Below are 22,970 nucleotides of genomic sequence, written 5' to 3' on the forward strand. Positions count from 1 at the left end.
GCAGAATGGCAGTTGAGGGGTTAAATAATCAGTCTCTGTACATTATCCTTGGTCCTGCTGGGCTGGTGGACGCAACCATAATGTCTTGCTAATTAGCCTCCATTTAGGATGGTCCAATAGGCCACACAACTGCCATTGAAGATTGAAGCCCGTGGAGCTTTGCAAAGGAAGACCCTCTGTCTCGTGGGCATTCATGGTTTAGGCTTGTCCTTAATAAACCTCTAGCTTGCCCAAGCTTGATGCATCCAAAACTCCTGATTCAGTTACTCTGTTAATGAATGGGGTGTATAGCCTGTGTAGGGATGATTTAGGCCAATGTGTGTATTTTGTCATTGAAAGGATTATGTCCATAAATGGGATCTAAACTGACCAGGACCAATTAGGGGATTAAGTTAATTGAAGCAGCTCATTGTAAACTTTGACCCTTATCAAATGATTGTGGGTCAGGGTTCATGAGAGAGAGCGAGAGATGTCTTTAGGAGGACTGGTTCTACAAACAGTTAATGCAAAAATATTGCAGACCTATAGTTAACGGAGAATTCATGTTTTATAGATTTTTTTTTTACATTTTAAATCTAAAGTACTGGGTTTTTTTTTATATTTAATTTTGTTTTTATGCATACTTCTTGTTAAACATTAAGCTGTCTTTGGCTCTTTTCTGCTGTAACACATGTAAATGTCCCCTCTGTGGGACGAATAAAGGTATTCTGATATGATCTGATTTGTTTCCATTAACTCCATATGGATGATATGACCACAATTACTTTCAAGCTCAATTCCTTTAAGGGTAAACTCAGGGTAGTATGAATACAGCCATATAAAACAAATCTTGTATAATAATCCAGACGACCAACAAAGAAATGACCTTCTCTTTACCCATGTGCATTGATTATACAGAAGTATTGAGTCTGTTTGAGGTACGTTCCGCCAAGAGCACACCGCTGGCCCTTTTCCTGCCTCGTGGGGACTTGGGCAGCTGAAATAAAAGGCAGAGAAGCTTTCATCATCAAAAACCACTAGGTCCTTGGCAATAGAAGGAACTGTGCCTGACATTTGATGAAGATGGATTAAAAGGGTTGCTATGGTGAAGGATAGAACTCTCCAGGTCCTGAAGCGTTTGGCAAGCTAGAAACAACAGGGCATGTTGGCATGGAGTAGTTCATGTGGTAGTGGGATTGGTTGGGATTTGTTGCTTGTTTTATGTAATCATTAAGGTGTGTCCTGGGATTCCAAGCAGTCCGTTTTACCAGGTTTGTTTGTGGAGATTTCACAAGTGCTTGATGTTCACCTGGAATTGCCTTGTGACTTACTTGCAGTATCACTCAAGCTCTCAGGGTTTATGTTAAGTGGTTCATTGTTGATGTGCAGGGTGTGCTGATTGGCTGCATTGAAGTTGTCAGTAAAGTAAGGCCATTTGGCACATAATGAATGTTGTGTCTCATTCATTAAGAAAAACAGAGTCGGCCAGACTCCAATGGAGACTTGGGCATTCTATAGCTTCTTCTTTACAGTTACTGAGTGAATTCTCTTCAGTTCTTCATACCATGTTGTTTGATTATTGTTGTGACCTGATGGGCAACGTCAACATGTCACTCTGTGGTCAGTTGGCTGGATTTCCGGGTCAGGACTCAGAAAAGCATTGTCACACAGTCCCACCATTATTAGCCCCACTGGCGGCACTATTTGTCCCACTCCAAAAAGAGGCCTAATGAATAAAAGAAAAAATGGGAGACAGCTAAAGTCTTTCTGATCCCCCTTTCATGAAGGGGTAATCCAGGGGTGATCGTCAGCACAAAATGTGGCTTTGACTGCCTGTTCCATTCTTTGTGTGAGTGTGTATGTGTGTATATATATATGTGTGTGTGTGTGTGTGTTTGTGTGTATCTTTGTTATTCAACCATTATTTACTCAGAAGTTAAAAGGTGATGTAGCCTAATTTTTAAATGTGAATATAATAATCACAAATAAAACATCAAAACAACCTGCCAAGCAGCCTACTATGTAATTAGTGTGCTTACAGTTTAGGACAGGAACATATTTTAGTCAAATTGCCAATATTGTGTGTCTGTTTGTGTATTTTTTTAGTATGTCCCCTTTTCCTCTTGTATTAGTCATCTTTGTTAAGCGAGTCATTCTTGCTTTGTCAGAACCATTTCACAATATCTTGTAGCACTAAAAATGTTTCCATAAGTAGTAAAGAAAATACCTTCACCTTTATCTCAGGTAATCATTTATATGTTCCTTTTCATTACCTCATTCCTCAACAATGTCAAGATGTTACCTGATAGCAAAGTACATTTTGTCCCTTTTGAAATGGCCGTGACTCAATGTTAGTAAAGTCACCTCTTGTACACAAGACCACATACCTGACATGCCATGTTTTCTCTGGTTAACTGACTAACTTACTGCTAATTGCAGAAAAAGCCATGGTAAGTTATGTTTATTTTTTGCACTGGGCTTTCAGGTCAGCACTCTTTTATGTGTAGGTTTGCTGAGTTGTGTGCAATCCCTTCAGCGTCTCTGCTTTATGGTGCAGTTGCCTAGACAGACAGTAGTCTGACATGGCTGCCATGGTCACTCTTTCAACCAACAAGGCTGGAATGTATAGAGTAATCATTTATTTTCCAGTGAGGTTGCATGATTCATGTAAAGCAGGAAGATTTAAAAAAAAAAAATGGTTGGTTTTAAATCCATTTTGCTCAGGTTTAAAAGCACAAGATACATTGCTGTGCTTCAGTGTTGAAACACTACAAGTCCCATAATATATGTTTGATCAGACTGAAGACACAATTCATAGCATCAAATAGTATTGGGAAAACCCTTTTTAAATAGCATGTTGTATAGCTTATTAAACAATGACCTGTTGCATAGAAATACTGTACAATTGATCGTTTATAATCTTATTGTTCAAAGGTTAACAAAGCTAACGGATCATTTAGGAGCTGTCAATGAGATTTCAGTGTTTGATACTGTATGCAGTTGTTGTGTCTGACTATCTTAAACAATAAGTGACCTTTTGTTTGAAAGTTGTGGTGTAACCCTAAAACTACATCTAGCATCTATTTCCCCAATGGTTTGCATGTAGGGGCTTGACCTGAGTTGTAAATGACATCAACATGAGTCAAAAGTATGAGCCTTCACTCATTATGTAACTATTATTACATTGTGACTTAATGTTGTTAATGGTCCTCAGAGATTCTTTGCCTCCACAATACATCCACACTGTGCTTATTAAAACATGGAATAAATGCAACATAAATGAAAATCATGAGCATTATTACTCAGAAGTTGATTATACATCAACTGGTGTATTGTATGTTTGTAATGTAATGCTTATAACTTTTCAGAGCACCAGGACTGCCTCCATCATGCGGCGCACGAGCGTCTCGGGGAGCTGCTGCGAGTCCTGAAGGCTATTATCAGCAAACACCAGAGCCTCAACTCGGTGGACATCCTCAGTACAGCTGGAACCGTCATCGCCACGGTCAAAGGTGAGCGACGATGAGCAGATCTTACACACACACACACACGCACGCACACGAACACGTGCACACACACACACACACACACACACACACACACACAGCTTTCCTGTAAAACATACCAGCCACTCCTCCACTCTTCCTTTGGTCTGTTTTCTGTCTCGTCTTATCTAATCCCCCCTTTTCCGTGGACGTTTTTTCCCTCCTGGACATGCAGTATTACCATGTCCTCTCTCTCACACCGTCTTTTCCAAGTCTTTAAAAGAACTTCCCAGGGAATGTTAGTGAATCTTTTTCTTAAAGCTTCAAAGCAATGCAGTCCTTCAGAAGTCACTCAAATGCTTAGAAAGCAGCAGCATGTGTTTCGAACCCCATACAGAGAGTAAGAAAATAATATTTGGGAGTCAGATACATGATTCAAGAAGCAGAGAGAAGCGGGTGTCCTTTGTGCTTTGTCTGCCAGTCCAGAGGGAACTACACAGAGGAATCCTATTCAATCTCATTTTCTGAGATTATGATCTGGCATGCAGGTCAATTCTTAACTTGGCCGCCACACAAGAATCCCCTGAGTATACCTCGGCTCAATTTGCATTGCAAAGAGAGGCAAAGAGGGGCACAGAGGGGCTCCCTAGCTCTTTGAAAAGCTTTCCCTTAAGAAGGAACAGTGACATGTTGAAGAAAGAATGCCTGAAGATGCTGTGTGTATGAATGTACACCTTCAAGGTAAAAATGGAAATAAGTCCTTAAATACATGCTTGTGTGCAGACATGGCATAAACAACTATTGGGTGAATGCAAATCCCGCCTTTGTCAAAGTCAAAGTCAACTTTAATGTCAATCTTACTCAGTTTGTGTTTACAGACAGAGAAATCGATATGACGTTTCCAACAATCCCGAATGTAAAATTATACATTAATACAGATATGTATAGAAATATGTATATCCTATACTGTATACACAATCAACAGAAACATTTACACATATGCACACATTAAGATAAAAAAAAACACAACAATCAATAATAACAGTCACTTCAATATCATTTGTGCATGAACTTGAATATTTGTGTCATTCTAACATGTTGTTGTAAAATAGAGAAACACAGAAAGATGTTTTTTTTTATTAGGATGTCTTAGATGTGACAGCTTAATAGTGGTTCTATCGATGCCTTTGATTTGGTGAAAAGATTCTCAGAAATTAAGATTCATGGTTTTCAGCCTGTTTTAAATAGTCTTATTAATTGACTGGTTTAAGGACACCTGTGAAAGTGCTATATCTAAAGAAGTTTCTTCTTATAATAATGTGCAGTGAAGCAATTTTACTGTCCACTAGATGGCCAGAATTGCTCACTTCTATTCTTGACCCTCACACAGTGACAATGTGATATCAGCTGTGAACACCATCATTTTTCACTGCCATATATCAAAGCTGCTGATTTTGAAGATATAAAATGTTGTTATGCTGTCATCAATGAAGGACAGTCATTTGATCAGGAGGTTTTGTTTTGTTCTGACGGTGATTTTAATGCTAAAAATGTTGAATCATCTGACTCATAAACACATAAACACTTGATTAAATAGTTGTTCATACAGAGTTTTGTCACTTCCTCCACCCTGGGACACTTCATATCAATTCGTAAGTTTAGTTGGAACATCCTAGAATGATTCTTTATCTGAGGAAAAGTTCCTCCTATATCTGAGTTCTTCATGGACCTTGCCGCTGACGAGTGTTTCAAGAGTGTTGTGCTTTTCCATTGAAACAATACCATTTTTCCACGATGATGTAACTTCCACGATTGGACCACTGGTTGGGGCCTGAGCGAGTAGTGGCATTGTATTCCAGCAAGCCTCAGGATGTCCTGTTGGGGGTAGGGGTTGGACAGAAGAGGAGATGCAACAGCACAAGAGAGCTCTGTGATTTGAATAGTGGTCGCTACAGTAGCTGTCCTGGGATTGAAAGAGGCTCCCAGGGCCCCATGGACATTGGACCCCTTTTTGGATCCCTTTTTTGACATCTTTCTGACAGAATCCTAACACTTCCTGTGCCTGTGACTGAGAGAAGAATATGTTTACGTTGGACTTCTTTTTGTCGAGTTACCTTTTTACTGGATAGAGGAACATGCCTGTTTGGTGGCCTCTTTTGGGTGTTTGGACAGAAAAGTCACCTCACAGTAGGGTCTACTGTTGACTTAACAAGACAGCTAAGCTTTAACAGAAGAAATTAGGAAGTTGTGAGGTGGGTAATTTAATTGGTAGTTTGTGGTATTTTTGCCACAGTTTACTTTTTAAGACAACTCGTTCCTCGAGATCTGAAAGCCACTGAGGAAGAATCTTAGTATTTGTTAGGCGTTGGTAATTGGGTGCATTTCAACTTATTGGCGCAGATACTGTTTAAAGTGTACATCAAAGATTTAAGACAGTATTCAAGACAAGTTGAAGGTTTACTCTTCCCAGCTTGAGGTTTTTAAGATTCACAAAAAGAAACGTTTAAAAAATAGTCTATGCTTAGCTTAATGAAAATAGCTTAAGACAGCAGATTTTCTATTTAAAATGTCTGCCCTGTGAGTCTTTGAACTTGAGAAATCCCCATTGTTCTAATGGAAAGGAAAGACTGAGGAAATCATGGAGGCAGCGGAATGCTCTGTGACATCACTGATTTATTGCTTGGTGTTTAGGCTCATTTTCTGAGCATCTCTCTCCTAGTTTATTTTCTCTTTGCTCAGTCAGGACAGGAAGTTTATTGTGAAGACTGATTACAGCCGTATTTACACTGGTGTTTTTCCCCCTTTCTGTCCTCACTCATTACTGTGTTTAGACTTAAAGCAGGAAACTACTGCCTTTGCAGATTACAGCCAAATATATACACTTGCAGTCTTTGCTTATCTGTTCTGATTTTAAGTTACAAAGTTGTTTTTGGATGTCTGCAAGGGACTTTTTAAATTTTAAATGTCTGCACATTTGAGAATTGACTTAGCTCCCAGTGTTTTGAAGAGCACAGCATGACCCAAGAGACATTTTCACTGACTCAATACTTGACTCATACACACAGGATGATGAGTCATACCATGCAGATCATTCCTTAAACACAGCTACATCAATGGTGCTAGTGCAGGATGTCTCCACAATAATGGGTTTAGGTTTGCTCCTACTCAATCCTACTTATTCACTTCTTGACAGGGGTGAACTTTAAGGAGGTGAACGACGAGAACAAACAGAAGCTTTTCGGAGAGATCTACACTGCTATTGACACATTGGCGTTCACATTTGGCAATGTGTAAGTATAATGTTATAACTGATATGTCCACTATCTTACACACACGGCTTACCAAAAAGCTTGACCCATGCTGGAGAATAGAACTTTGTACATCTTGGCCTTTGCTGCATTTAATTAGACCATTATTTAAGTTATCTGTCTTTTGCTAGTTAGTAACATTAACATATTCCTTGATGTTTTCTCTGATCAATTTCCACTTTTTCCAATCCAGTTTATTCATTTGTGTTTCTGTTTTCCTGCAGAGTGTCTGACTTCCTTATGGGAGATGTAGAGAATGGATCAGTGTTGGGGCTCCCCCTAACTAAAAGAAGCAGGGTAAGAAAAGTACAATATCTATGTTGTGTTTTGTCCATCAGCCCCAAACAAATGGCATCAAATTGGCACTAACCACCTTTGAGAACTCCACTAGGCATCACAAATCAAAGGGCTGGTATTGGTATTATTTATGTAGCCACCATACTTTAAAAATAAATGTATTGTTAGTCTGTACCATACCATAAGCACCAGGATGTGGCCTTCATCCCCTGAAAACGATATGTTCAAAATGACCCAGCAGAGTTCAGGGGTTAAGTGAGCGCTTGCTGGTTGACGCATGTTCCCAAAATGGTTCCTGCAAATGATTAATTGATGCTATGATTTGCTGTTTTCCGGTGGAAGATTTCAAAACAGCTCTAAAGAGGAAGTCAAGGTTCCGATAAGGCATATTTCAAGTAGCAATGCCTACTGTGCTTTAGGTAGGAAATTCCTCCTTCCCATTGTGGATAATTTTTTGAATCTGTCTGTTTTTCAGTCTTTTGAGAACCTCTCCGTGGAATCTGGAGGATCCGGTCCTGAGAAAGATGATCCGCCAGGTAAGACGGTTCTCTCTAACACACGGCTACTGTACTCTGGTGCTGCTCGGTGAAAGTGTGAGGGGAACGTTATCCTGCCAGGATTGTGGGAAAAAAACGAATTTACAAATCAATCTCAGCTGATCTACTGTGTTGCTGTGTTACTGCCATTGTAGGGTTATCATAAGATAAGAGCATAACTTGCTTTAAAGCTTTGATTACCAGTCATCCCACCTCAACAACTTATTAATACATCCAGCAATTAGTCTACTGTCAGCATTACCTATCCTCAAATGGTATTAGCTAATACCCAAGGGTCAGTGTGGGCTTTTCTCCTGACTCACAGGCACAGATGTTAGCTTACGTTTGTAGCACGTCCAGCAGGGGTGATTAGCCTGATGCTTGGGGGTTGTTTGATCGCTGGCATTCATATTTAATTAACATTTTTTACAGGGCTGTCTCCGCCAGTCCGGGCAGAAGAAGTGGACAGGACTCTGCAACGACAGGACAGCGGGGTGGAGTCAGCGCTGCTCTACGCCAAGGCCTGGTCCAAGTACACCAAAGAGCTGCTGGCGTGGGTGGAGAAGCGCCTCAGTATGGGTGAGTTGTGGTGCAGCAGCATTTCTGACATGTAGGGGAGGAAGCACATTATTAGCACCTATCACACTGACAACAGTCAGCTGTCATGTCCATAGTCCAAGTGTCATACACCATGTACTTAACTTGAGTACTTCATTACATACTTCTGGTTAGTTATGTCGAGGAATCCTAATGACATGTTTTGTTATACTGGTCATGCACATTGTTTGTCTTAAAAAGCAACTAAGGTTGTTCATTCTTATGACTAATTGAAACAATGATTGTTAGATTGTTTTAATGATGTCCTCCAGATATTTTGAAACGCTTAAATCAAAATCAGTCAAAAATCATTTGTAAATAAGACAATCAAATGTTTTTACTGTCAGTTTCCATGTAGTCCTTATGTACACTTATTGAACAAAAACTTTCGAATTGATGTAAAGTACAATTTAATTTAGTTTACATTTAGTTTCCTTATGTATTTTCTTTTGGCTTCGTTGACCAGATTTAGTTTTAGAATATTTTTGAAGCTTTGTTCAGGTTGAAATAGGATCTATTTTATTCTTTTCATAGTTAATTTATGTAAACATAGCTGACCTGGGATAGAGGGTGGCTAAACATTTCCTAAATAAGTCTAAAATGCTGTGCTTAGGATTAATTAGAGCGCCTGTTTCCTGAGAATTTTGTTCTCAAACACCTGATCTGGACTTAAAACAATGAAGTCTTATACAGGCTCAAGGTTGAGTGTGCGGTGTGAAAGCTTTTGTTTGGCGATCTGGTTAATGAATGGTTCCAGTCAACACAGTGACACAAAGCACTCAGTCAAGCTGTACAGTACATTTGTTATCAGGCAAACATACATGCCGACTGTTTAACACATTTACTTTGGTTAATGCATTATCTACTGATTAATTTGATAGATTTCTCCCATGCCTCAAGGACATTGTGTGATTTAATGAGAAAATGCTTAAACTGTTTTCAGTTACTGTTGCTTTTATTTAAGATTGAACAGCTGATACACTGAGAGCACTGTATGTAGTATATTTAACCGAGGTTTTGTCTATTTTCAGATATTGAGTGTGCAAAGAGTTGTGCCAAAATGGCCGAATCTGCCAAGACGCTTGCGAGTCAACAGGTGAGTAGATGTTGCAGCTCACAGAAAATGTGCTGCCACATTTTGGCTGTAAGGGATTGACAATAAAACGTTCTCCTTCTCATTTAAGGAATTCATGCCCTTCCGTGAGATCTACACGACCGCTTTCAAAAATGACATTGAATACAGCCAGCTGGTACTTCACACCGCTGCAGTACTCCAAAGCAACAAATTCATACAGGTAATGCAACTGAGCAAAAGATGCACTTCTTTACTGAGACTTTCCTTGAATAATGGAGACAAGAGGACTTACTGACTGTGTGTGGTGTGGGGATTATTCATTTCTTTCCAGCCTCTCCAAGCCAGAAAGAATGAGCTGGACAAACTACGAAAAGAGGTCAAGGAGCAGTGGCAAAGAGAGCAAAAGAAAATGGTGAGTCTATTGCCAGACAGGCTGCATTCTGTAGAGGGCCACACACACACATGCACACAGAATCTAAAGATGTTTTACTGACCTGGGGCCTTGGTTCAAGGGTGCTCTTAAAATGCCTAAGCTTAATATATGCATGCAAAGTAAAACAAATGCTTTTTTTGGCATTTAGTAAACCAGGACAATCATTATTTTTGACATTTTGACAGAAAAAGAATGTTTAACTAAGCTAATAACACGAAACACCCCAAAAGTAAATGATACGTAATTTATAAATCAGTTCATAATTAACAATTATTTAATGTTAAGTTCCAATAGTTAAGCTTCCACATCTTGGAATATTCTACTACAATGGTTATAAAGTAATTATTTCATATTAGTTTTTAATTTGTAAGAGGATTAAATAATTTGTGTTAGCATTGTTGGACTGATAGTAGTGTTCAGATGCATTGTGAGAAATAAAATAAAATAAAAATTACAACGTCAGCCACTCGTACACTGTGATCAGTGTTTGTCTTGTACATACTGTATGTGCGGTATTCATGGTATTATGTATGTCTGTCTGTGTACTATGAACTAAATGTGTGCGTGTCTACAGAATGAGGCAGACAGTGCTCTGAGGAAGGCTCGGCTGCTGCAGGCCCAGCGGCATGAAGAGTACGAGAAGGCCAAGGTGTCCACCAGCCGCCTGGAGGAGGAGCACATCTTAGGAGGAGGAGGAGGAGCAGCAACAGCCAAACCGCTGGAGAAGAGGCGCAGGCTGGAGGAGGAGGCCCTGCAGAAGGTACGTCCCCTCTGCTGTTGGGCCTGTAGCGGAGAGGCATACATAGTATTCTGGGCCAGAATCAAAAATGTATACCATGGCCACAAAGCAGGCTCCCTACAGTAGTTGCCCTATTCAACGTGCACACTGTCAATGAAACTGTAACTTGCTTTTTATAAATGTCAAAAAACAACACAGGAATCCAGTGAACACAAATGACAATCATTATGTTCAGCAAATAAATAAACATAAGGGATGGCAGATCATCTCTTGCGCTTCAATCTTGGTTCATCAACATCAGACCAAGTGGCTTAAAGCAGTTGTAACTAAACTTAATCCAGGTTTAAATCATGTTATTGTGATCAGTCAGATAGAGACATTTATTTTCTCCTTTTTTTTCTTCAGGCGGAGGAAGCAAGGGAGCACTGCAAAGCGTGTCAGATTGATGTTGGGGACAAGAGAGTCGATCTGGCCAACAACAAGAGTGAGATCATCACTCAGATACGAGAGGTGGTCTCCCAGTGCGACCTCACCCTCAAGGCTGTAAGTTCCATTCTACACGTTAATTTAAAATGTGGACCCACTTAAATAACAGAAATAAAGTATTACGTCTTAAACTGATACTAATCAGGATTCCCAGCTTCACGTCGCTTGTTCCTTGTTTCAGATGACGGTCAATTGGTTCCAGCTTCAGCAAGCCCAGGTGGTATCGCTGCCTGTTAACCACCAGAGTCTGTGTGAAAACGCCAAACTTTACGAGCCTGGCCAACGCTATATCGACTTTGTCAGGAGTCTACCCACTGATGGGCCTCGCCTGGAGTCCCACTCGTTTGATTCAGCTGGCACACAAAACACAGGGTGAGATTTCAGTCCCTCCACATGTACTGTTTTTTTATTTTATTATATCAACAGTCTAAAGCTTGCTTCATAGGGGACTGTTGGAACATGTTTTTTTATTGATGGTAAACGAATAGTTGTTGATGCAGGGAAATTGAGTAACTGTAATAGTCTTTGCTACTGTTGGACCTCAGTGGTGAGCGACGGAGTGATTGAGTGAGAAAGCTTGTTTTGGAAAGCTTAAAACAATTGGGTTGGCGGTGGCTTCCTGCGGAAATGACTGTGGTCACGGGAGAGAGGAGCTGGGGCAGTGGGCTTACAACCAGTTACACTTCACCTCTGGGAAGGATTTCATATAAATCTATAGTGTTTCTGACTAACATGAAAAACACTGCTGTGATTTCACATTTGAGTAATCTTTAGTAAGTTCTTGGGAATGCTTTGGTCAGAAAAAGCTGGTTTTATTGATGAGAATGTTTTGTTGACACAGATTTGCACTCACACACACCCACGCAGACAGATGGCAATAAGAGAGTGCTTTGTTCTTCTTCAGACCCCCCCAACCTCAACCCTGATTCCTCTGATCAAAAGAATTCAGCTTGGGAGAGAGAGGAAATGAAACTCAGACACGCACACATGCTCACATACATCCTCGGCATTGGCTTTCAAAAGGTTAAATATAGCCTGCTGAGCCCCATACTTTATATTGTGAGATAGTAAGGATACTTTTGTTAACAATGGTGGGCACGGGTTGCAATTAGGCCATTTTAAGTCTTTCAGTTAATCATCGTTAAACTCAAATGATTTGCTCTCTTTGATGGTGACGTTGGTTGGGCTGATCTCATGATTATTCAAGTATCTGTTAAGTCCTGATGGAATTGGGAGATATTCTTATCATGATGAAGTACAGATACAGATATCATTTAAAAACAAATGTTATTGTTAGACATGCATCTCACGGAAAACAGGAAGAAATCCGATCTTATTGAGAGTTCTCCTTATTCTTGCTAACTTATGTTATTTTATTGAGTGTACCCTTATCCAAATTTAAGATAAAAGGCTTTTGGAAACATTTTGTTTTGGGCTGTGTAGACAGAGTGGACTTTGCTTGAATCAAATAGATTTTTATTATGAGTAATAATCCAACTGAACATGAAGAACATCTCAACTAAAAACTGAGGGGTTTAGGATTATATGAAACTGCTTGATAATGTATTCAGATATCTATATCAGTTAACATCCTGATCAATGATGTTACTCTGGAAAACCTTCAGTTACAACATCATTATTTTTATTCTGTCATTTTTCTCCCTAGGATGCTTTTCACCAAGCGCTCGCTGAGTGGCAGCCATTCGTCCCACAGTAACCTGTCTCAGGTATCTGTGACCTCTGACATCATTGGCGCAGATGAAGTAGAAAGTCCCATCTCTTCCCAACATGCCAAGATTGCAGAAAAGCGCTCCAACAGCAGCACTGATATCCAAGGTACGCAGGTTAACATTAAGCCTACAGGTTTTTAATACTTTTTTAGTTTATGTTGTGATTTGGGCAAGAGATTTCATTGTGCAGCAGACCAAGATAATAACTCCTACATTAGCACTACCCTCAGCACTACAAAATGTTGGGGAGCAAATATAAAAGACAGCTTGCTTTGTGATATTGTTTTTGTTTTTGTTTTCCTTTGTAAGTTGGATCTTTTTTGGCAGCACTAGTCTAATAATTGCATTTAGGCCCATTAAGGGGAAAAGAGCAGTAGTAAGCCCAATAAAAAAATCAAATAAAGGTTGATGAGTGTCAATTGGCTTTTACACTCTACAGTTTTGTTGTATTTGCATATGTATGTAAATGTATTGCAGGGTTTCCCACACATAGACTTTACTTGGGCGGGCCGCCCAGGTATATTAACGTCCGCCAAAGTATATAGCGCGACCCATTTAGGTTTAATATTTTGTTATCCGTCCGCGAGCACGACGCCATATGCCATCGATTAACTACCCCTCCTGTGCCTGTTCGCTCCGCTATCGCGTGAAGTGTCTGCTGCTTTATGCGCTCCGCAGTAAAAACAGTTCATGAGCACCCCCCCCCCCGTTCTCGTATATTTCAGATCTGTGGGAAACACTGTATTGTGACTCAAGACCCAAATCACATGATTTTGTTATCCCTTTTCCGAAAGGAAAAAAAGCAGATTTAGCCTAGACAGGATCGTTTCAAATTGTAAAATGTTTTTATCCAGCTCTGCGGATTCAGGCCTCATTTCGTCCTTGGGCCTCAGCCAGTCAGGGTGGAGGGATGTGCAGTGACTCAGAGAGTGCTGGAGGGAGCAGCGAGTCCCGGTCCATGGACTCCCCCACTGCAAGCCCAGGTACGGCCCGCCAGGAAACCATCCCCAGTTCAAGAGTTCATTACCCACACCCAGTCATTTAATTAATTAAAAAAATTGTTTTTAATAAGTTAAACTTAAGTGTTTTTAAAATGTCAGATTGATTGATGCAAAGCCATCCAACTTTATTTGCATACACTATAGTGTAATATGCGCTTTGGTTTCGTGTTATCATGAAATGACAAGACATTTCCTGTCAGGCTGTTATGATTGCTACCCAGCCAAGAAAGCCAAGAGGTTTCGCAACACCTTGTTCAGGTGTACCAGTCTTCTGTCAATGACAAAGACACCACACATTGCAGTAGGTAGAAAGGAGAGGCATTCCTCAGCGCTGACTATCTTAACTGCCTGCGGGGCTTGCAGACGTTTATTTTCTATGGACTTGATGTTCAACCAACTGTATTGTTGTGTTATCGTAGAATCAAGTGGCCTAGCAACCTCTGACACTGGTGCCTCTTGTTGAACATTATGCAACTCTATGGGTCTACAAGACAAACTAACACATTAGTGTTGGTGCAGGTTTATTTTTCTTCTGTTACTCTGCAACAATACATATGTGTCGTAGTGTAATTTCCCAAAATGTCCTTCCTAAACATAAGGATGTGGCAGATCTCCTCCGACATTTAAACAAACCCTGTTTATAATTTCTCCTATTCATTTTTGCCACTGATGGACAGTTTACCAGGAAGATCCGTGCTATCCTTGGCTAGGGGTGGATGGTATGTTGTCAATACCATAATAGCAATACATCAAGATTGTGAAAATTAGTCATGTTAATCTAAAGTACCCCTACTCACCAACCATACATACAACCCCCAGAGTGTAAATGGTGTCACAGTTAATCCCTGATGAGCCTATTTATTTGGACCATCAAAAAATCGACAACAACATTATTTTAACGATGGGGCCTTTTTAAAAACAACTCAAGAGTCGATGGAGGTGCTAATCACCCACAATCCCCTACTGGTATCTGATTATCAATGACATGAAGTTGGCCACACCTTTTTATGTGGCGCTTTAAATTCAGGAAGTTGTCCGGTCCAGGGTTCAGTTCTGCTCAGTCCCACCACTGTAACACACTCCACAGGAGACACAGAAAGGAGAATTTAATAGAATTGACTTGATTAGAAGATGTGGACTTACTGGTGTGTGATGCCTTACTGCTCAGGAGACTTCAAGAGGAGATTACCCAGAACCCCCTCCACCGGCACCATGTCGTCTGCTGATGACCTGGATGAGAGGGAGCTTCCTTCACCCTCTGATAATGGTGAGTCAACTACTTCAACATTGAACATTAGATACAATCATCCACTGATTCTCTATATTTTTGTCTCTTTGTTAATTATTTGATTAGATTACATTTTGGGAAATGATCTAATCTAATTCTTGAGAAAATCTTCAAAGTTATACTACATATGTTTACCTTTTTCCAACAGTATTAACGTAAACGTTTTTTTTTGTTGCATTTTCCATTCATTCCTTCTTTCTGTCCCTCCACTCTGCAGGTTTAAGTGAGATGATAATCGAAACAGCCAGCTCCCCAGGTCCCTTCAGAAACACCCAGATGTCCAAAGCTGCCCAAAGTCACAAGCTGAGGAAGCTTAGAGCGCCATCCAAGTGTCGTGAGTGTGACAGCCTGGTGGTGTTTCAAGGAGCTGAGTGTGAGGAGGTAACCCTGGTTTCTTTTCTTCACATTTAGTTTAAGAACTAATAGAACAAAATGCCAACGAAGAGCCTCTATTTGGACCTTCACTAATTGTAGTGATTCCACAACATTCAGAGTATTACAAGTTCTAAATTAACATTGCCAACGTTTCACAACGGCATCTTTGTCACTCATGGTGGGCAAAAAATCTAACAAAAAAAGAAAGACCTCAGCTTCCCTCTCCTCACAGACCAAATCCACCAACTGGTCTCAGTGGGGAACGGGCTGTGGAAACTGAAGACCTTTTGTTCGTCTTCACACAGTCGCCTGCACCCTGTGTTTATTTTAGATCCAGTTTCTTTCCATATTTATTAGATCCGATAGTCATACAAAAACAATAACACAACGTTGTAAGTTTTTTTTAAGGTTATGTAATGATGGCAGTAAACACATTGACAATAATTTTGGATTTACCTCGGCATCTTATTGGCATCTTTTCATGGCATTGGTTCCAAGGGTTACAAAACATGAAGCATTCCTTTTAATCTTTTTAAAGAAGTAGCCAAAACTATCCAATGTTGATCCCTGTCTTTAAATTTGTTTGTGTGTAAAAAAAAACTGACATATTTCTCAACATTGTTTCAGTGTTCGCTAGCCTGCCATAAGAAATGCTTGGAAACCCTGGCTATCCAGTGTGGCCATAAGAAGCTCCAGGGGAAGCTCCACCTCTTTGGCATCGACTTCACACAGGCAGCCATGAACAGTCAAGATGGAGTCCCCTTTATCTTACGGAAGTGTACATCCGAAATCGAGAACAGAGCACTCAACATTAAGGTACTTTCAGTCAAATATAAGAGAGAAGAGTTTATGCTACTATTGCTCACATTTAAATCCTGTTTTAGGCTTTAATGCTTTTATATTTCCACTCAAAATATTCAGATTTAAGAGAAAATCCGTCGTAAATATAATTTAACCTCATTGCAAGTCATTTTGTAAATTCTATGACCTTTGTTGACCTAAAGTTTGCATGTATTTACTGCATGATGTTTAGATTACTGGTGTATCCTGTTGATATTCTGCGGCAGTGATTACCCTGTTTTGCCATGTTGATCATGCATCTAATTTTCCTGTGTTAAATGTATTTTGGTTTTGTGCTGTGAAGGGTATCTACAGAGTGAATGGTGCCAAATCCCGGGTAGAGAAGCTTTGCCAGGCATTTGAGAATGGCAAGGACCTAGTGGAGCTCTCGGAACTTTATCCCCACGACATTAGCAACGTACTCAAACTCTACCTGAGACAGGTTGGCTGCTTTTAAAACACTTTTTCTTGACTTACTAGTAAATGGGTATTGTTCATTATATTGCTAAAAGAGTGCTCTGCATAACAAAACCACTGCTGTGCTATTTATTTATCTTAGTTTATTTTTGGTACAACTCCCACCTCTCTTCCCTGTGGTGCTTATCTCATTTCTAATTCTGTCCCGCTTTTCTATTTACCTCCATTTTTCAGTTGCCTATGTTTATTATTAACTTCCTGCTTTCATTTGTTTTTATGGTTCTTTTTTCCCTTCCCTATGCAGCTCCCAGAGCCTCTCATCCTGTTCCGCTATTATAATGACTTTATCGGTTTGGCCAAGGAGAGCCAGGGTATTATTGTGGAGGAACTGGAGGCTTTTCGGCTCAGTCCAACCCCGGTGACCCAGCCCCAGGTCAGCGTGGACCTGAACCGGATCCTCTTCAAGATCAAAGACCTGCTGAGGCATCTGCCACCAGCTCATTACAAGACACTGCAGTTCCTCATAGAACATCTGCACCGGTATGGCGGTCAAATAACCAATAATATACATTTCTGCATTATTAAATTGGTGATTTTACAAGTATGTGACTCTAAGCAATACTCTTTCCTCTCTCCAGAGTCACAGAGCAGTCGGATGAGAATAAGATGACAGCAAGTAACCTGGGCATCATCTTTGGCCCAACACTCATCAAACCAAGGCAGGCCGATGCCGAAGTTTCCCTTTCCTCTCTGGTGGATTATCCATATCAGGCGCTCATTGTGGAGCTCCTGATCAGACACTACCAGATGATCTTTGACACCCCCCTCAGTCCACTGAGTCGGACCTCGCCTATAGAGATTGATGGCCCAAACCGCCTCACGCACCAGGAGAAGGAGCAGCAGCTGAGCAGGCACTCAAAGTCGCTGGGAGACATTAAGGAGGTAATTAGGAAACAGTCGTACAGCATGTATTAAGATTTAACATCAATATCACACACAGCTAACTCTTTTGTTTTCTAAACTCATTCTTGTCTATTTCGCTATTATAGCAGAGCTTGAAGGTGTATAAGAGGCATTCTTCCATCATTCCTTCTTCCCACCTACTGGCTGAGGTTGAGGAGAACACGCCAAGCTTCAATGGAAGCGACTTTGAACCTGGTAAGTGTTGTTACAAACCAATAGAAAGCATTACTGTTCTGCCCATATTACTGCAGAGTTAAAATCTTTCTCTGGGCTGTGGCTGCCTTTCCTTCAGTCCACTACATATTAGTTGATCAATGTTTAACTTCTTGTCATTCTCTCTGTTTAAAGTTGATGAAGTGGATTTTGAGGGCTTCAGTGAGGGTTTGTCTCCGAGCTCCCCAGAGACCCCGAAACTCGGCGAGAGAGGCCTCTGTCGTTCTCAGCACGTCGCCGTGGCCAGGGTCCAGCTCCGACAGCCTCGCAACAAACTCTCCTTGCGGCCAGTGAGCCTGCCAGCTGAACGGATACTCAACCGAGGCCAAGTAGATGAGAAAAACACCCGGAACAGCACTGACCACGAGGACAGGAAAGGAGGACGTTTTGACCAGTCCATCGAAGAGGTTGACGAAACCGAGAACACAAAATCGCGGGTTGGCACACACTACCGGAGTACATTTATTGACACCCAGACGTTACGCAGGACATGGGACAAGCAGTACAAACATGATGTCGCCTCCAAAACTGTCAGAATTGTGGCCAGTTTGCCCACAGAGGGTACAGCACTGGATGCCAGCAACTTATCAGCTTCTGTGCCCAACTCATCTTTATCCCTTGGGAGCACTATCAGCACTGTTTTCCCTGATAGACCTTTCACTGTTGCAGTGCGACCCAATGGGATTTTAAGAAGGGAGGACAATGTAATGAAGTTTAACCCTGTCGCAACAACTTTCAGGGCTCCAAGAACTTTGCAGCCTCCCCCAGGGACTTTCTACAAGCCCCCATCAGGGAGCAAATCTAAAGAGCTGAAGAACTGTACACTAGCTAATAGCGCAGAGGACGAAGATGAGGACGAGGAGGAGGAGGAGGAGGAGGAGGATGATGAGGAGGAGGAGGAGGAGGAGGAGTTGGGGATTGAGATAGAGGTTTCTGTGGATGAGCCTCTTGAGGAAGACGATGAGGCAGAGCAGGCAGCCATGTCTCCCAGCTCTAGCCCTGAGGAACTGGGCTCAAACCAGGCCAAACCAGTATACCAGAGACTAAGGTCAAGACGCCTCCAAGAGGTAGAACATCGAGAGGCTCATTTCGTGTGATCATCTTAGAGTCAGGGGCTGGCAGAGATCTAAACAAAAGTGCTCAAATGACAATTTCCACATGATTGGGAGCACGGTTTGAACAATTCAAAGTTCTGTTGGTCCTTAAAAGACAAACGAGATGCACTTAAAATGCTGTATATTTGATTCACCAATATTTCATTTACCAATCACTTGCTCAGTACACTCTGGCACCTGGTCAGAATATTTATAATTATTTTTTTAAACTGTGCAATTCCATTTTTATTTGAATATTTTGTACCACATTCTTACAGGATCACTATGTATGTTATATACCAAAAAAATATGTTTGAATCGTTACAATAGTGCATGTAGCCAGAACACTGAAAAAAAAGTTTGATGCACTTATCAATACTCGTTGTGTTTTAAACTGTTACATTTAGGTTAAAATTAATCATTTTGCTAAAAATGTATGTATATAATGAGCTTTTGTTACATGCTGTACTGGTTATCTGCATTGTCATTTGCTAATGTTATGAAGCACCAGTTGCAAGGGCATACATCCACTTGTTTTTATACTGTTGAACTTGTAAGGTGTCAACTTACACTGACCTGAAAAGCTTTTGGAAATGCCAATGGATTATATTGTCTTTCTTATTTTTGATATAACATGACTTTTCCTAATAGCCAAAGCTGTTACTCTTTTTACAACTGCATTAGTTTTATCAATAACCCAGATCTTACAAGTTTTTTGTAAGTAATAGGAAGTGCATCATTTATTTAAATGGTATCTGTTTTGCATGGTAATGTACAAGGTTGACAGAATGTTCAAAAGTTCAGTGTAAAAGAACAGGTACATGAAAACAAACCCTTTTGTAACTTATTAAAATATATTTGACAACTTCCAATTGACATGGTGGTCTGTTTATGTTTTTCTTAACAACTTGCTGCATCTTTGTTTATTTAATATTCCTATACCTGTTCCGTTATGAGACGTTTTCTTTTTATATTATACAGTACAAATCTTTATTACTAAAAGTAGCATGACGTGTGTTTAGAAACTTTAGAGCAAGGTTTAGAGTTGCTTATATCTTTTTTTTAAAGTGCATTTATACATTTGTTTTAAACAGAAGTAGGATTATAACATAAATAGGATTACACTGTATAATGTGGGCAGGCGGTTAGGTCATATAATGCCTCTACAAATCGGTGAGAGCGTTAGCAGTCTCCCAGCCTTCAGAAAGGAGATTAAATCAATCTGCTTAAGTATTCACAAGGTCTGGATTCTAGCTGTGCTAGCAAACCTAAGGAGCGCTCGGTAGAAAATGTGCTGTTATGCTTCATGTATTGGGTCTCACTCTACAGTACGAGTGTTCTCCTGAGGTAAGTGATTTGTCCTTCTGGACTATAACCATGCTTTGGCATTTAGCTGATATATCTGTAATTTGTGATCTGGTAGCAATACAATTGCACAATAGCAATGACTCACATAAATTAAAGTTACTTTTATGACATGCACTTTGAATATGCAATTCACTGTTTTGAGGTATTGACAGTGCTGAAGGAGTTACGAGCTGTAGAACGTGCGCTACTCTGTAATGCTGACCATGTGAAGCGTATTGAGCTCATTAACCTCATGACAGAGCTGTTTCCAGCCATGTATGGGTTACTCAGGATAGACACCTCTGTGATGGAAACAAATAATATCTAGCTTTTCTAAATGCTAATTAATTTGTTAAATCAGAAATGTTTTTAAGTAAAACATGAAATGGCTTAGCTAAACAGAGCACTGTGGACTGGTTGATTGCAGGTTTATGGGCTGGTGCCAGCCCCTGCAGCGCTGAAAAGGAGAAACCATGGGGGCAGGAAGACAGGTCAGACTCCTGCTGTGGAAGAACTGGACTATCCGCAGGAGGCAGAGGGTAAAATCCCCCCATCCACCCTTTACACCCTGCATTTATCCCTATGAGAGTTGTAGTTAGCTAAAATTCCTTCAGGTCTGTAGATTTTAGCAAATATTTGACTGAACGTTTTTTTTAAATCATTATTTATTCTCCTAGCTACTGCAATATGTTTATGTTACAGAAAAATGGGCCAAGTTGTCGCCCAGACACGCACACTATGAAACTGCACTAGTTTAGAATTCTTGCAGATTTACAAAGTTTATATTATAATTCATACCAGATGCGTTTCTTCATGGAGATCATGTGGCCTGTTATGCTGTGCATGGGACTGGTGTGGCTTAGACGAGTGAATCCGCTTTATCGTCAACATGAATGTAAGCAAACAACTGTTTACTGAAAAATATCAAACATTTAAATCCACATTTCTCAGAGACAAATATATAATGTCGTGTGACATCCTTAAACATACCTCATTGGTGACTTGTGTAAAGAACTGAAGCCAACAGTATCTCCTCTTCCTCAGGCCACTTCCCCAACAAGGCCATGCCGTCTTCAGGGGTCCTGCCATGGATTCAAGGAATCTTCTGTAATGCCAACAACCCTTGTTTTCAAGACCCTACCCGTGGTGAATCTCCTGGAGTGGTCTCCAACTACAACAACTCCATGTTGGTATCACCCTGAGATTTAGGGGGAGGTCATTAAGGGGAATCAAATTCTATCCACGTTTGATCTAAGATAAAAGAACAGAATGTATTGGACTAAAAAAAAAATCTAAATATCTCTTGGTTATGACAAACATACACACACTCATTGCGTGTATGTTTGAAGTTGTATTGTATGTCAAAAATAATAACTGTGTGTGATTTAACATTGACTTCCTTAGATTTGCTCGGTTCTACACGGATGCCCAGGAGCTTCTTTTTAGCGACCCAGAGTTCCTGCAGCTAGGCCGCCTCTGGGGGGAACTGAATGCTATGAGTAACTTCATGGACACCCTGCGCACACATCCAGAACACATTTCAGGTCAGTGCTTCATCCGGAGATCAAAAATACTCTGAAAATGTCTGTCGGAGCAGTTCAAATGTCAGTTCGGGCATTCTGGTTCTTTCTGGATTTACCGGTTAGAGTTTTCAGTTAGAAGTTATATAAATCTTGACATACAGCCTGACTACATTTAGCATTGCAATCTATTCGTAGTGTCCTTCTTAGCTCAATGTTCTCTGACTCAAAAATACCTTGGTCTAAATCATATCTCACACATTTCCCATCCCTCTGTGTACCTGTGCAGGCTAAAAGGCTTACTTCCCGAGGGTTTATGGAAGGCGCTTCACATAAGCTGCTTACTTTCACCAGTGTGTTGTTTATTTGGTGGGAAAGCATTTCACACAACTTTCATCCATGTTCCTCTCTCCATGAGAGAACATAGAAACACTGATCCCATCTCAAGGGACAAAATGCAAACAATTCTCTCTTCATGTCAACATATGCATGTACAGCTATACTGTCTACATACAAACAGTAGGTTTCCCAGCTCAATCTACAGAAAACCTTTCTGAGGGGAGCTGACTGAAGCTAAGTGCATTCCAGCCTGTGAATGATTACATCCTGGTTCTTTTTGTGCTGCCACTCTCAGGGAGAAACATGTATATGGACTAACAGAGCTAACACAGATATGGATCCACATTCCACACAATTTCCCATGAGACCTAGAAAAGAAAATTGAATCATTTTGAGAACCAAGTTATGTAATTGTTAAAAAAAAGACTCATATATAGCATACAACGTTTGAGTGGACACGTATGTTTCATGTGCAAGACCCTTGCAAAGGTGTTTGATACTAATAATTAGACACATAAGAAATAGTTGGACTTTGGGAATACATTTATTTGCTTAATGGAGGAGAATGAGATGGCAAGATCTATGTCCACTCCTATTAGTCCAGTTTACATAAAGCTTTAACCAGCAGCTGGCTTAGCACAAAGACCAAAGCAAGGGGATATAGCTAGCCTACCGCCACTTGTGAAATTCAGCAATTAACGTTTTATGTCATTTGTAAAATCTATAGAATGAAAGTGTATATTTAGATTTTTCGAATGAATACCTTCGTCCAGTTCTTCTCCCCTTCTTGTTTTCAGTTTTCTTTGTGGGTGCATGAGGACACAAGGTGAGTCACTTTAGGGCGGAATCTGGATGCAGGCCACAGTGTCAATTCATTTGGCAGAGCACACTTTATTCATGCACAGACA

At 40.4% G+C, this 22,970-nt stretch overlaps 2 protein-coding genes across 3 annotated transcripts in view; both read left to right on the top strand.

The window, feature by feature from the left end:
• arhgap29a (Rho GTPase activating protein 29a) overlaps positions 1-19,732 on the top strand; it is a 31,460-nt gene extending 11,728 nt beyond the window's left edge. Inside the window, exons 3-23 of one of the 2 annotated variants that reach the window (XM_034132503.1) lie at positions 3,348-3,491; positions 6,658-6,754; positions 6,997-7,069; positions 7,545-7,605; positions 8,038-8,184; positions 9,234-9,298; positions 9,387-9,497; positions 9,609-9,689; positions 10,285-10,470; positions 10,855-10,992; positions 11,117-11,307; positions 12,602-12,771; positions 13,520-13,648; positions 14,835-14,933; positions 15,172-15,335; positions 15,957-16,145; positions 16,474-16,611; positions 16,891-17,126; positions 17,225-17,528; positions 17,636-17,744; positions 17,898-19,732. In XM_034132503.1, the coding sequence (XP_033988394.1) occupies positions 3,348-3,491; positions 6,658-6,754; positions 6,997-7,069; positions 7,545-7,605; positions 8,038-8,184; positions 9,234-9,298; positions 9,387-9,497; positions 9,609-9,689; positions 10,285-10,470; positions 10,855-10,992; positions 11,117-11,307; positions 12,602-12,771; positions 13,520-13,648; positions 14,835-14,933; positions 15,172-15,335; positions 15,957-16,145; positions 16,474-16,611; positions 16,891-17,126; positions 17,225-17,528; positions 17,636-17,744; positions 17,898-18,859 (3,794 nt within the window). In that variant the 3' untranslated portion in view covers positions 18,860-19,732. Of the gene's footprint in view, positions 1-3,347; positions 3,492-5,365; positions 5,717-6,657; positions 6,755-6,996; positions 7,070-7,544; positions 7,606-8,037; positions 8,185-9,233; positions 9,299-9,386; positions 9,498-9,608; positions 9,690-10,284; positions 10,471-10,854; positions 10,993-11,116; positions 11,308-12,601; positions 12,772-13,519; positions 13,649-14,834; positions 14,934-15,171; positions 15,336-15,956; positions 16,146-16,473; positions 16,612-16,890; positions 17,127-17,224; positions 17,529-17,635; positions 17,745-17,897 lie in introns of those variants that run through there. The other variant, XM_034132504.1, reaches the window with a different exon arrangement.
• Positions 19,733-20,676: 944 nt separating this feature from the next.
• abca4a (ATP-binding cassette, sub-family A (ABC1), member 4a) overlaps positions 20,677-22,970 on the top strand; it is a 31,197-nt gene continuing 28,903 nt past the window's right edge. The window contains exons 1-4 of the mRNA XM_034132660.1: positions 20,677-20,742; positions 21,005-21,098; positions 21,248-21,389; positions 21,608-21,747. Coding sequence (XP_033988551.1) covers positions 20,677-20,742; positions 21,005-21,098; positions 21,248-21,389; positions 21,608-21,747 — 442 coding nt within the window. The remainder of the gene's footprint in view (positions 20,743-21,004; positions 21,099-21,247; positions 21,390-21,607; positions 21,748-22,970) is intronic.

The sequence above is a fragment of the Trematomus bernacchii genome, unplaced genomic scaffold, assembly GCF_902827165.1.
Source record: "Trematomus bernacchii unplaced genomic scaffold, fTreBer1.1, whole genome shotgun sequence".
In the NCBI taxonomy this organism is placed as follows: Eukaryota; Metazoa; Chordata; class Actinopteri; order Perciformes; family Nototheniidae; genus Trematomus; species Trematomus bernacchii.